The sequence below is a fragment of the Ochotona curzoniae genome, unplaced genomic scaffold (assembly GCF_017591425.1).
Source record: "Ochotona curzoniae isolate NIBS_2020 unplaced genomic scaffold, NIBS_Ocur_1.0 contig_3622, whole genome shotgun sequence".
Taxonomy (NCBI): domain Eukaryota; kingdom Metazoa; phylum Chordata; class Mammalia; order Lagomorpha; family Ochotonidae; genus Ochotona; species Ochotona curzoniae.
This window is the reverse complement of record NW_024465926.1, coordinates 262,317-276,610: the sequence shown is the minus strand read 5'-3', so window position 1 is coordinate 276,610 and position 14,294 is coordinate 262,317. Positions and strand designations below refer to the sequence as shown.

Below are 14,294 nucleotides of genomic sequence, written 5' to 3'. Positions count from 1 at the left end.
GCTAATATGCCAGTACACGCCCATCTGTTGGGCATGAGCAGTTACATGGCTGGCTAGGAAGTTAGTCTGGGAAAGATGGGTATGAGGTAAATGAAACTTCTCCAACAACTTAGTCTGATTCCTTCAAAGTAAAATAAACTTTGGGGACAGGCATCTGGCTGAGTGGTATGGATGTGTGATTCCTGTCTCCTAGAAGGAGGCTGGTGATGGCTCGAGGGGGTCACTGTTCCCCCCATGGAGACCTGGACTGGATTCCAGCTCATGGGGTGGTCCTGCTCAGGCCATCGTGATCGAGGCTGTCAGCCGGCAGGAAAGTCTCTCAAACTAAGAAACAGAAATGGGAAGTGCAGATTCAGGTCTAGCGAGGCCTGGGAGTCTGCATTCTCACACAGTCCACCTCTTGCACGTACTGGGACTAACTTGTGTGGGTGGGGCCTCACCCACGCTTCCCAGCCTCCCTAAAGCGCCAAAGCAAAGTCTGAGAATATGTTTCCAGAGAGCCATCTTTACTTCTGACATTGAGCAGATAGGCAGGCACCCACCTCCCTCCACAGACCCCATCTGTGCCCCAGCTCCTGCATTCCTGGGCCCTGAGGCTGTCTGCCACAGGAGACATCAGCACCCCCTTCTTCACATTCAGTGTGGGTCAGATTGGGGGAGTCCCGAGGAGACCATGGCTAGACATTGCCTTGACCCCCAACTCCAAAAGCCACCTGTGCTGCCCTTTCCCTCAACATCAGCTCCCAACTCCAAACCCTAGGGGCTCCAAAGTCCAGATAAAGGGGGGCTGGCCAGGGGAAGGGTCTCCTTGGCCGCACCACAGCCAGCCTCAGGCTGTCCAGGCACGGGCAGCACTGGTCACACGGAGGCAGCTTAGACCCAACACCTTTGTCTGCCACTTGCTTTCTACTTTGGCAAAAACAAGTCCCATGAACGTCACAGAAACGAAGTAAACTTTAGGAAACAGAAGAAACAAGACAGTAACCTCTGCCCAAGGCCCTCTCAGGTGAAGCCAGCATGTCCTCAACGAGCTGCTGCCAGCTGTTCCACCGTGGATACGGCAGCATGCAGTCTTTGCAGCCACCACTGCTGGCCACAGGCAAAGCTCCTGCCCTCTGTGCTGGGAGGGCTTCCTGGAGTGATGAGGGCACGAACACACACCTGCTGGGGCCCTCGGCAGAGTTCCAAGCACACCTAGAGGCAGCTGCTCGGCAAGGCTGACCCCCAGAGTGGGCACCTGGAAGTGGATGCCAGTCCTGCCCCTGTGGTCTGGGCACCCTGAAGAGCCAAGGGAGCCAAGAGGAGGAGACCGCTGTCTGCCATGTCCCCAGCACACACCGGCCACAGGTGGGGATGCTCCCTGCTGAAGTGGGAGAAGGAGAGACTCCAGGAGCTGCCTGGCCCTCACTGTGCTAGGCTGAAGTTCACGGAGGCTGAAGGCCAAGGGGAGCTCGGCCAGCGTCCCTGTGGCCGGCCCAAAGTCACGGAAGTGCAAACAGTGGTGGAACAGATGTGCCGTCCAACCCAAGAGAACGGGAAGGGTTCCAAAGGCCACGGAGGCCTGGCAGGTGACAGCAGCTGAGAGGCGGGGCTGTCGCCCAGCAGGGTCAGTAGGAAGGCAAGACGCAGTGGGGAAGGGCAGGGGAGGCAGTGCACGAGGAGGGCGTGGCTAATTCCTCAAGGCAGCCAACCTGGAAATCCACAACAAAACTGGATGAGTGACCATCCCCACACAGTGTGTTAGCTGCTAAAAGGGGGCACGTGTGCGCCCCCTCCCACCCACAGCCTGAGGACACTTCTGTCTCTTAGTGCCAGCTCTTGCAGAATGTCCTCCTTGCAAGTCTCCCATGAGGAAGGGCAGAGTTCCTTTCCTGTGAGCTCTGCGGGGGGCCCCATGGCTGATGCCCATTCAGGAACCTTCTGTGCAAGCCTGGCCCTGGGCTGGGGTGGGCGAGGCACCAGTACACAGGAGGGAGCTGTGTGGGGTCCCGGCCCAGGACCACCCTCCCACCTCAGCATCACAGCTGTCTTACCTCCGCGACAGCTGGTCCTCCTGGCTGCGCACAGAGCTCTCCCCCACAGCAGAGGCGCCCTCGGGCAGCTGGCTGAGCTGGTCCAGCACCTCCAGCCCGTTCTCCTCGGCAATCTGCATGATGAGGCTGTCCACCTGCTCCTGAGGTGTGGTCAGAGTGGTGGCTGAGCTCATGGAGTCCTCCATCACCTGGGGGAGAGGCGGAACCTCAGGCCTCGAAGCCCCTGGCAAGGACCCAGGGGCTCCGCTGTCTCACCGGACTCTCGCCCACACTGGCCTTCTCACATTGCCCTCTTGAAGGTGTGTTCTCTGGCTCACTCACCTCCACAGGCAGCCCTTCCTCCCACACACCCATGTCCACCCGCTCTGGGTGGGTAGTTCCCACACCTCCGTGCTTATTCACCATCTGGGCAGCCCAGAAAGAGGTGGTAGGCCTTGGCTGGGACCCAGCGCAGAGGAGGCTCCCGGAGAACGCCCCTGGCCCCAGACCGCCAGGGTCACCTACCGACGTGTGCACATCCAGGTTCTGCACCTGCTGCTCGAACCTGTCCATCACAGCAGAGACCTTCTGCAGGTCCATGGTGCTCAGGGCCTTGTCCAAGGCTTTGGTCACCTGGGCCATGTTCTTAGTCACCTGGGAAAGAGGCGAGTTGAGTGAGAGGGCAAGATTAAAGAACCTGCCAGGAACAGATCTTCTGACATGTCAGGAGCCAGGCCAGGGTGCTCAGGACAAGCACAGGAACCTCAGTGTGAGGGTCACTCGAGAACAGATGGCAGAGCATGGGGACTGACAAGACTGTCCCTGCCCAAACCAGGACAGGTCTGGCCACACAGTTTCTGCACCTTGTGGGATGGTGCAGTGGGAAGCCAGCCTTGCCTCGCCTGTGTGCACAGCACACCAGGACTTGCTGGGAACTGCCCTAGATCCAGCCAGCAGATCCCGTTCTGGGGTCACTCCACACACTGCCAGATCCTTCCTACTCACCCCTTTCATGGTCACGGCCGTCTGCACCTTGGAGGCCACCGCGTCCACGCGGGACGCCATGCGGAGCCAATTCACGCCTTCATTCTTCTTGCGGATGGCATTCTCAGCATACACTCGGGCACACTCCACGTTTTTCTGCTGAAGGGCCTAAAAGACAGGGGAGATATACCAGCTGGGAGAGCGCACTGGTCGGTTTGTACAAACTGCCGGCCCTGCATCACTGGCTCACAGCTCCGCAGCTGCACCCATCAGATGTGCCTGCATGCTCTGTCAAAGGCAGCGGCCTGGGGAGTCGGGAGCGCAAGCACCCAGGGAGAGCAGTGGCAGCATGCCAGAGCTCACACCAGTACCTCACGGAGCCAGGGGCAGGGCGGACAGCATTCAGAGGCCACAGGAGGCAGAGCCGCACGTGGGCTGCTGTCTGCCCTGGGCAACCTGAGCTTGGGTGAGGAGTTAGAGAACCCAATGCCAGGCAAGCTGACTGCGTTTGGCTGAAAAACTCCCCTGAGGGGAGCGGATGCCCTGCCCCCTTCCTGCTTGGCACATCTCTTGAACACACCTTCAAGAGGGCAGGGGACCCCTAAGTGAGCCTCCAGCCGTTCCCCAGCCCACAGACACCCAAGGCACAGGCTCCAAAGGAAGAAGCTAGCCAAAAGCCGTGAGATGGGCAGGGTCATCTAGATGCCCATTTCCTACACAATGGGGGACAAAGTTCAGCAACTCAGAAGTGAATCACAGGAATGGCCACAGAGGAAGAACAGGCACGTCGCAGTCATCTCCTCAGAGGGCCAGGAGGGTGGCGGAGTTACCTGCCTGGACCGTGCCTGTCACCTGTGTGGAAGCAGACTTTGCAAGACCCAAGAAGCAGGAAGCACCCGCACCAAAGAACAGATCACAGAGTGGAGAGGGTGTGCCCAGCCCAGCCTCACCTTCTTCACCCTGGCTTGCTCAGCCTTGGCATCCTTCTCCGCCTTCTTGGCTAGCTTCTCCAGCTGCTTTGCTGTGAACTGTGCAAGAGCCACAATAGCCAAGTCAGACAGGCCGAGCCCACCCTCTGTGCCCTATGCCCTACACCCCTCCCCACTCTGGTTCCCAGCCTCGGCCAGAGAAGACAGCCAGCTGTGGCTGTGCTCCGGGCTGCAGGAAGGAGACCCCGCCTCTGGGGTCAGAGGCCCGTCAGTCCTGCCCAGACCTTCCCATGGAGCAGGGAGGAGGCTCAGAGGGCAGCACTGATGCCCCCGGGACTCCAGAGATCCTGGCTCAGGCCACTGAGTGGCCACACTGGAGGCCACCAGGGACACTAAACGTGTTTCCCGTGGAGCCTACGGCGCTTATGCTGGCCTCCATGTCTGCAATCTGCAGGAAGCCATGGCCCGTCACTGCTCCCGGGGGCAGTGGGACGAGCGAGTGTTCCACCTGAGAACCAGGTAAACCAGGAAATGCCAACCCTGGCCACGTGCACGGCAGACCAGAGACAGAGACACCACGGCAGGCAAGGGGCAAAGCTGTCCTCCAGGTGCCATGTTACAGGGTTTCAGGCTCCGAGTGGACCGCCAAAGCGTGCACAAGGCACCCAGTTGTGCCTGAGGCACCTGCTTCCACCCTGCCCAGGACAAGCAGAGAACCAGCAAGCCACCCAGCCTGCCCCAGCACACACTCTGGCTGGCAGCCCGAGAAATGTGTGGTCGCCGCTCAGCCGGTCCAGTCCACCATCCCCAACTCTGTGCATGCCAGGGCTGTGGGGGAATGGTCACTCATTACGTACCTTCAACTGGAATAGCGTATCTGCAAAGAAAAAAGAGAGCCTGAGGTTTTCAAAAAATATGACAAATGGCATTTCTCTCTTTTTTTCAGAGATTTATCTATTTTTGTTTTGTTGTTGCTGGGAAGCTATATTTACAGAGAGAAGGTGAGACAGCGAACCATCGGCTGATTCACTCCCCAAATGGCTGCAACAGCCAGAGCTGAGCCGACCCTATCAGGAGCCAGGAGCTGCTTCTGCGCCTCCCAAGGCTTTGGGCTGTCCAGGAGTCAGATACCCATATGGGATCCTGGCGCTTGCAAGAGAGCATTAGCCAGTTGAGCCACTGCACTGGGTCCAGGAAATCTGACAAACAGCACTTCCAACGGGTGGTGGACAGAAGGAGCCGGAGAACAGGCCAGGCAGGTCCAGCAGTGTAGTCAGTGGACAGCTCTGGCCCTGGCATGCAGCAGCAGGGTTTGCCTCCAGCGGGGACACTGGTACCCCATGGATGTGACAGTTTAGGCGTGCACAATTTCTGGTGCTGCTCCTTGCTAATGTGCGCAGAAAGTTGGACCCTTGGAGACCTAGCTCGAGTTCCGGACACCTGGCTCTGGCCTGGCCATTTGGGGCAGTAAAGCAGGGGATGGAAGAGCTGTCTGAGTTACCACGCCTTCTTAAAAGTTAGTGTGACCCCGGAGACGACCGGGGCATCCTCACTGAGACCCCGGGGCCCTTCCCAGCGCACAGGTCACTGGACAGTGGTCATCAGCCACCAGGGGTAAGCCTGCAGTCCGGCCCGGGGCAGTTCCCGGCTCAGTGCTGCCCGAATGCCGCCTGGCTAGGGCAGGAAGCCGGGGACTGTGCACACAGCACCCAGGGCCCACTCCCTCCTCCCAGGGAACCGACGTCGGAGCGGACTGCCGGCCGTCAGGAAAGCTCCTGAAGCCGGGCGCTGCCTGTGGCCTCCCGCACTCCGCGCGCTGACCCACGGGCCGCTCCTCCGGCCGCCGCGCCGCGCCGCGCGCCCTGGAGACCCCGCGCCCCCGGCCGCCCGAAGGGGCCGCCTCACCCTCCATGGTCGGTCCGGCGGCCGAGCCGAGACGATCGCGCCGGCCAGCTCCGCCCCGCGGGCCTTCCGGTCGCCAGTTCTCGCGAGAGGGCGCGCGGCCCGGAGCCGGTTGCTCGGCGACCCGCGCCGCCGCCGGGACGCGCGCTCTCGCCCCCTTTGTGAGGCAGTCGGGGTCGGGGCGGCGAGCGCGCGGGGGGCGCCCGGGCCTGCGCCGGCGGGGGCGGCGGGCTCACCCATGGGCCTTTCCAAAAGCAAGCCCAAGCACAGGAAAGGTAAAGGCTCGGGCCGGCGGGAGGCAGGAGCGGAGCCTGGCGCGGGCCGGGCGCTGACGGCCCCGTGCGTTTCAGGTGAGGAGAAGAAGGGAGCCGCCGGCGCGGCACCCAGGGGCAAGGACAGGCCGGCGGACGGCAGCCCCCAGGACGCCAGGCAGCCCGCCGACGGCGTGCTCGTGGTCCCGGGGCCCGGCCGCCAGCGGCCGTCTTCCCCGCAGTCCGAAGGTAGGGAGCGGCGGCGAGGCTGCGGGCGCGGGGGACGCGCGTGGCCCCGGCGGCAGAGCGACCCTGGCGAGTGCACACGACGAGTTCCGAGCGAGTGGAGGAGTGGGCGCTGAGGAGGGCAAGCGCTGCGACCCCCGACGCGACCTGGGCCTGGGGACACCGTGCTGGGTTCTAAAGGAGCCGGGCGTGCGCGGGCCACGCGTGGGGAGGCCTGCTCAGCCAGGTCACACGCCGACCCCCACTGCCCGGCCTGTGGCAGAGCCCGGGGCGTGGACTAGCCTTGGAGGAGCAATCGGGCTCTCTCCTGCTCTGCAGCCCTTCTTCCAGTAAAGATGTTACTTTCTCAAGGCTGGGCCAGGCCAGGGGCTCCCTGTGATTCGGGGTGGGGTGAAGCAGTGCACGGGGTGGGCACGGGGAAGGCTGTGCCGTGTGGAGGTGGGCACAGGGATGCCAGCACGAGAGAGCCGAGTGCCAAGGCCATGGTTTTCAGTGCATGAACATGGGCTTCATGATGGTCTATACAAAAAAGGAAAAATATTTAATAAGCGAAGAAAATGCAGTTAAATCCAGAAGTATTATAAGCATGACACTGTATTCACCAAGATCCAGAGCTGTTAACTTAGTGTGCTTGTAAAAGCTATACAAGAATGTGTGACAGGGTCCCAACCCTGCCGGCCGCGTTTAGTGAGGAAGCTGGCTGCATTCCATGGATGTCAAGTTGCCGTCTTGGCTGAGCACCATGCCCAGCTGAGTGGGCCTGCGGCTGGTACACATGCTTGGGACCTGGGTGGGTGAGAGGTAGGGTCCCAGGCTGGCATGCTGACATGACATGCTGGGGGCCAGGTCTGGAGACCCGTGCATGTGCAGGGGTCCCAGGTGGGCAGGCAGGGCCGGCACACTGCCCTGCTGGAAGAGTTGGGCTTGGAAACCCATGTGCTTGCAGGTTGGTGGGGGGCGGGGATCTGGATTGCTCAGGAAGGGGAGCATGGGGTGTGTGGGAAGGGGACACCACGGGGGGGTAAGTTTCAGCTGAGGAATTACTTCTGGAGGACTTGCACTGACAAGGCCACTGTACTTGCAGGTAAGTGAGGGGGCTGAGACCAAGCAATTTGGAAGAGGAAAATTGAAGGACCTTTTTGGGTGAGACCAATGCACCATGTGGGAGTTCTGAGCTGGGATGGGCAGCTCAACCACCGCCAACCACCACCTGCTGGTGCACACATGTGGAAGCAAGGGCTGGGTCCTACCTGGCAGTGAGTGTTGGAACTGGGGATGGGTCACGTTATGCTGAGACAAGCAGATCTGGGGGAGGACTCTGTATGGGGATGTAGACTCAGCCCTGGAAGCCTGCGATATCTGCTGGTTTGCTCAAGAGTGGTGAGGAGACAAGCCACAGAACTCCCTGACCTCAGGGGAACTGGGTTGGGAACGGGCTGAGCTGGTCCACATTGTAGCACTCAAAGCACAACCCAAGAATTGGGTGCAGGGCAGACCAGGCTGCGATATCCACCAACTCACATATAGTTTCTGCTCTTCCCTGGTAAGAAACCAAAATGTATCATTTCATGTAACAGTTCGAGGCCTATGGTAAACAAACTGTACTTCCAGGATTGCCATTGATTCCAAGCTGTTATCAAGCCATTTCTTAAGGAAAACATTACTTATATTAGGGCAAACTTCAGGACAAAGGTGGGCACTTAACAGGATGTTTGGAGACATTGTGGGCTCAATTGTACTATTGTATACTTTTAGCTGTGTGTTGTTGCCTTATGTTGCTAAAGATGCTTTTACCATAACATGATTGATCAGTTTGAGGTATTATGCCAGGAGAATTCTATGAGACATCAGAGAGGTGACCGAGTGTCCATTCAATGGGGTGAGGCAGCAATGAGATGACCAGAGACATTCTGCTGGGCCTTGCCACGCAGCCAGAAACTCCTGGTAGCCTTGCTAACCGAGGAGCCGTGCTGGTCATACCCTTGTCCCTCAGTCCCAACTGCATGGCTTCCCGCAGCATACCAGACTGGGCTAGGCTCCACCACCTGCAGGTGCTCTCAGAATCCAGGCTGGGTGTAGGACAGGCTGGGCTAGGTCTTAGTACCTGCTGAACCATGTGAAAGCAGGTCCTGGCATGGGTCAGGTGCGACTGGGCTGTGGCCCCCATAGGTGAGAGCTGGAATAAATATGGACTATTTGGGCAAGGCCATTGTACCTGCCAGTGAGTCGGACAGGAGGTCAAGAACCATCAGTGTGTGCAAATCTGAGCCTGGGGGACACCTGATAGAGGAGCTCGGGGAACTCTTCTGTTGGGATGCAGTCCCTGCTGGTGAGCGCAGGAACCGAGGCTGGGAGCACCCAGACCAGGTGCAGTTACAGTACTTGCTGACATATGTGTGGGTAAGGCTGCATCAAGCCAGGTTGGGGCAATTCATAGCACCCACTGGCAGATGTGAGAACCAGGACGGGGTACAGGACAGGCTGGGTTGGGACACAACACCAGGGCCAGGATTGGAGCTGGCTGTCCTGGGCTAGGCTGCAGCATCCAACAGTACACATAAGACCGCAGGAGAGGGAGTAAGCCTGGCAGGGGGCTGTGAAGATTGGGACTGGGGACAGACCAGGCAGGACAGGGCTACAAAACCCATTGACCTACATGTGAGCTGCATTAGGGGGAGAGCCAAGGTGAGCTAAGTGACTATCCACTGGTGCATGTATGAGGCAGAGTACGTGCAGGCTGCTCAGGCTCTGTCGTAGCATCATCTGGCAAGTGCTTGAACTTGGGTCAAGTGTTCAGGCTAGACTGCAGTACCACCTGGAAAAGTGCGAGGTCCAGGGCTGGGAGTGGGCCTAATAAGGAAACTATGCATATCCCTCTGATGGGCTGCAGCTCCTACTGGTGAGTATGAGGACCAGGGCTGTGGGTGGACCTGGCTGGCCAGACAGTAACACTTGCCAGCGTAAGTGTGGGCTGGATAGTAGGGTCGATTGGGCTGAGCTTGGCAGTGTATGAGCCAGGTGGGATTCAGGACAGATCAGACCAGTCTGCTGCACAAATCGGCATATGCAGGAACCATGGGTGGGGGCAGGGCTGGTGGGGGGTGTTGGGGTCTCGGCTGCTATTCCCACTGGTGTGCATAAGGGCTGAATGTGTGGTGGGCAGGGTTATGCTGGGCCACAGCATCCATTCTTTGCTTAAGAGAGAGGGCTGGAGGCAGAACTGACCCAACAACGGAAAGTGTGTGTAGGCTAATGTGGGTGATAGCCAGACCCTGCACTGGCTGGTGCACACAGGAGTCAGGTCTAGGGTCACCTCCATGAGGTTTCTTTGGGGAGTCAATTGAACTGCTGGACTTGGAACTCCAGCCACGGGGAGAATCACAGGATCTGTGGTCTGGCCATGGAGTCAGAGCTGGGCCTCCTCAGTGGCTCAGACAGAGCAGTGGACAGCATGCCCACATGCACATGGGGGACATGGCAGTCCATTGGAGCCGGCACAGGACATCTAGTATCATAGCAGAGGATGGAGGGAAGAGCAAATTGGACAAGTCCCCCAGCCAAGCGTTGGCACCAAATATCTGAGCGAACGCAGACTGAGGTGGACTGTGTCAGCCAATGGACCTTGGAAGGATTTCCTCATCCTTGGAGCGATGAAATGCCTAGTATTTCAGAGCTACGGCAACCACGTGAGCAGTACTCTCGGAGCATGCTCCACATCAGGGACCCTGGCAGGACACCACGTGGCTGTCCCCCATCCCCAGGTGCTGATGTGGTTAGGGTGCTGGGAGTGGTCCTACCCCTTCTCTCTCTTCCCAGATACAGGGGAAAAAAGGAACTTGGAAACAGTTGTCTGATGTACTTTCCTCTGTACCTCGACCTTCCCTACTCTAATCAGTGGTCCTTCTCACTAATGTAAACATCATCAAAATAAATTTATATAGCCAAAACCAAATTGCCTTCTGCTGCTATTTCTTGAAGCCACATTTACTATTCTGAAAAATGTTTGGGAAACGGAATTGCATGTTTTCTGTATTCGGCAGTGTATTCTCTGCCACCTCCTTAAAAGCATGTAGGATTTTTGTCCAAGATCCCAGCAAGGCAGTTCTACGAGAATCTGCTCTTCAGTGTACACAGACCTCTGAGAACAGCCAGAGATGAAGCAGGTGCAGTGGGAAGCTTGGCACAGTGGGGCTCTGCTGAGCGGGCAGGAGCCGCACGCCCGGCTTGCAGGCTGTGGGGTACTGTGCACACAGCCTGGGCTACCACAAGCACAACACCTTTTCCTGTCATCTCCAAGGAATTACAGGTCTTCGGGTTGCTCCAGACAAGGAAGCAGAGAGGGTAAGGGCTTGTGTGCTCACTCTACGAAGGACCTGGGCCCGTGGGACACGTAATAGTGCATGGCTAGGACCAAGAAGTTGTTTGGGGTTGCCTGTGACTTCTGTGACAAACGCTGTGACAAAATTGTTCTTGCACAACATCCTCTAGGAGCTCTGAGCAGAACACGGCAAGAAGCCTCCTCATGTACGAGAGGGAAGGCCGGCTAGGCCTCGTCGGGGTATGCCAATTCCCCTGATGCAGGGACGCCAGCTCTGCACTGTCATGCTGCAAGGGCGGCTTCCATCCTCGCTGTGAGAGCCCACCACCTGACCATGCAGCCACCCACTCCAAGAGAGGAATGTGATGGTCCTGCCTGGGGTGACCCCAAGGCCTTGGTTCTGGAAAGGGAACCTTGAGCCCAAAGGATCTAAGAGTGACAGTGAAGGAGGGGAAATGTCTGTTGGCATTAAAGTACAAACCCCTCCAGCCAGGAAATTGGATGCTTCAAGAAATAATTTCTCCAAGTGATAATGTCGCTTTTTAGTGACGTCAGGCTGTACCATAGCACCCCTGGCAGGTGCAAGATCTGGGACTGGGAGCAGGCCTGCAGGGGAACTGTGGCTACTCCCCTGCTAGGCTGTACCTACCGGTGAGCACAAAAGCCAGGGCTGGGGGTGGGCCAAGCTGGACAAGGCGGTAGTACCTGTCAGCATATGTGTGGGCTGGGTCTGGGGGCGAGGTGGGTTCAGCTAAACTGCAGCACCCACAGTGTGCACAAAAGCTGATAGGAAGCAGGCTGGGTTGTATTAGGGCTCAGCAGAGGCTGGCATTGAAAAAACCTGGGTTGGGGTTGAGCCTGGTGGGGGTTATTGGCTGTCACTCTGACTAGGCTGCAGCTCCTGCTGGTTTGTTTGAGGTCTGTGCGTGTGGTAGACAGGCTAGTCTGGGTGGGTTGCCCTGGGCCGGCCCAGGCCTCTGCCATCCCTGTCGGTTTGTGTGAGGTGTGGGGCACAACTGACCAGACAGCTGCATCCATCAGTCCGTGTGTTGGCTGCTTCAGGTGACAGATTGAATCTGACCTTGCACTGGCTGGCACATAACATTGGGGTCCAAGATCACCACAGATGTGGTTCCCTGAGCGACTCCCCATCTGAACCACTGGAGTCAGATCCTGGCCACAGGGAAAAGTCACAGGATGTGCTGTCCGACCTCAGAGGACATGTACAGGGACTGGTGCATGTGCAGGGAACAGCATGTCCAGATGCACATGGTGGTCAGCAGGGGGTGTGGACAGCCTCGCAGAGGATGGACAGCAGAAGTTGGATGGCTATCCTGGCCAGGCTTTGCAGCAAGAATCTGGGGTTTGGATGCACTAAGGTGGACTTGGTCAGCAAATAGACTGTAGAAAGATTTTCTCAACCTTGGTGCAACAAAACCAAGAACTTGGACTGTCAAAGCCACTTAAGTAACACCCTTGGAAAACTCCTCCCCCCCATCAGGGTCTCTAAGGACCATCAAAGGATTCTCACCCCATCTTCAAGTGCTGATGCAGTTTGACATCAAGAAGCACCCCCACCTCCCCCGCCTGCCATGTACACAGAAGAAAAAAAAAAGTCCCACCCACCTTCCCCCAAACCTGACCCTCCCACCCTAATCAGGGCCACATGGGTATATGTCTTTCTCAACTATGTAAACATTTAAAAGAAAATAGGGCCTGGTGTGGTAGCCTAGTGGCTAAAGTCCTTGTCTTGAATGCTCTGGGATCCCATGTGGGTGCCAGTTTATATCCCAGTGACCCCACTTCCCATCCAGCTCCCTGCTTGTGGCCTGGGAAAGCAGTTGAGGACAGCCCAAGGCCTCAGGAATCTGCACCCGCGTGGGAGACCTGGATGAGGCTGCTGGCTCCTGGCTTTGGATTGCCGCAGCTTTGGTCATTGTGGCTGTTTGGGGAGTGAATCAGCAGAAGGAGGATCTTCCTTTCTCGCTCTCCTCCTCTCTGTATATCTAACTTTACAATAAAAGTAGAATAAATCCTAAAAGAAATTTTTTTAGGACCTGACATGAGGGCCTAGTGGCTGAAGTCCTCACCTTGAATGTGCAGAGATCCTATAAGGGCTCCAGTTCTAATCCTGGTGACTCCACTTCCCATCCAGCTCCCTGTTTATGGTCTGGGAGGGCAGTCGAGGACGACCCAAAAGATTGGGACCCTGCATCCATGTGGGAGACCCAGAGGAGGCTCTTGGCTCCTGGCTTCAGAATGGTGCAGCTCCAGCTTTTGTGGCCGCTTGGGGAGTGAACCATCAGACGAAAGATCTTCCTCTCTGTCTCTCCTCCTCTCTGTATATCTGTTTTTCCAATAAAAATAAATAAAGGGTTTTTTTTTTAAGATTTATTTTATTTGAAAGGTGGATATACAGAGAGGAGAGACAGAGAGGAAGATCTTCCGCCTGATGATTCACTCCCCAAGTGAGCGCAACGGCCAATGCTATGCCGATCCGAAGCCAGGAGCCTCTTCCGGGTCTCCCACGCGGGTGCAGGGTCCCAAAGCCTTGGGCCGTCCTCGCCTGCTTTCCAGGGCCACGGGCAGGAAGCTGGTTGGGAAGTGGGGCTGCCGGGATTAGAACTGGCGCCCATATGGGATCTTGGGCGTGCAAGGCAAGGACCTTAACCACTGCGCCACCACGCCACTGCGCCACCGCGCCAGGCCCAATAAATAAAGGTTTAAAGGTTTTTAAAAAAGTCTTGTGAGGTTGGGAGTTTGAGGGTTGAGGGGATCACATTATCTACGAAATTGTACCATAAAATTAAAAAATTCAAAATAAAAATTAACAACAACAAGAAAAAGACTGTGTGGCTTTGGTGTGCACTGTGTCCACATGGACTTGGCTGTAAAGACACTTCTGTCATACTCCTCGGGAGAGCTGAGGCCGAGCTGGCAGCCTGAACAGGGAGATGTGGATAATCCCAGCAGTGACCGTGTCCTGAGCTGTGGGGCTGTCCCAAGTGGCTTCCCAGCGTCCTGTGGGTTTGTGTGCAGCAGGCTGACCCTGGCCTTGCAAGTGACCCCGTGCTTGCTGACCTCCACTGAGGCTGTGCAGAGCACGGGCTCTGTGGCGCACCGGGGAGAGGCCCTGCCTCGCAACAGTGTCCGGTGCTGATGGCTTTGTGCCTGCCTTGTGGAGTGCCTGTGTCCCTGCTAAGCCACAACCGACCTGAGATGTTGAGTTCCACAAACCCGCTGACTGCCTAAATTCTTTCTTGTAGAGAAATCTGAGACGAAGCATAAGATGAGCCACAAAAGGAGCACCATCCCAAAGATCACCATCACTCGGGCCTCCAACGAGACTCTGGTGAGCCGGGACTCCAATGAAGAGCAGAAGACGATCCGGGAGCAGGTGGAGCATGGCCCCTACCATCGGCACAGGAGCCCCAGCACCATCGCCGCCTACAAAGAGTAACCGAGCCCCGTGCCCCCGCCAGCCATTCTTCCCCGTGATGGCGGTCTCGGCTGCCATCTCAGAGCTCCCTCCAGAGCTGTCGGCTGCTTGGTGGCGGCAGGAGTGACTCAGGCCCGGAGCGGCGGCTCCTCCGTGGCGGAAGTGGCTGTGCCGTGCTGACCAGATGGCAGGTGCCCCATGCTCTGGCTCAGG

General features: G+C 57.6%; 2 protein-coding genes across 3 annotated transcripts in view; one reads left to right on the top strand and one right to left on the bottom strand.

The window, feature by feature from the left end:
* CDK10 (cyclin dependent kinase 10) overlaps nucleotides 1-14,294 on the top strand; it is a 29,312-nt gene that overhangs the window by 7,074 nt on the left and 7,944 nt on the right. The window lies entirely within an intron of this gene.
* CHMP1A (charged multivesicular body protein 1A) lies at nucleotides 490-5,893 on the bottom strand. Its single transcript, XM_040982214.1, has 7 exons — nucleotides 5,831-5,893; nucleotides 4,783-4,802; nucleotides 3,947-4,024; nucleotides 3,018-3,164; nucleotides 2,538-2,666; nucleotides 2,034-2,221; nucleotides 490-1,691 (listed from the first exon to the last, which is right to left on the bottom strand). The coding sequence occupies exons 1-7, from the start codon at nucleotides 5,835-5,837 to the stop codon at nucleotides 1,670-1,672; spliced, it is 591 nt and encodes a 196-aa protein (XP_040838148.1). The 5' UTR covers nucleotides 5,838-5,893; the 3' UTR covers nucleotides 490-1,669.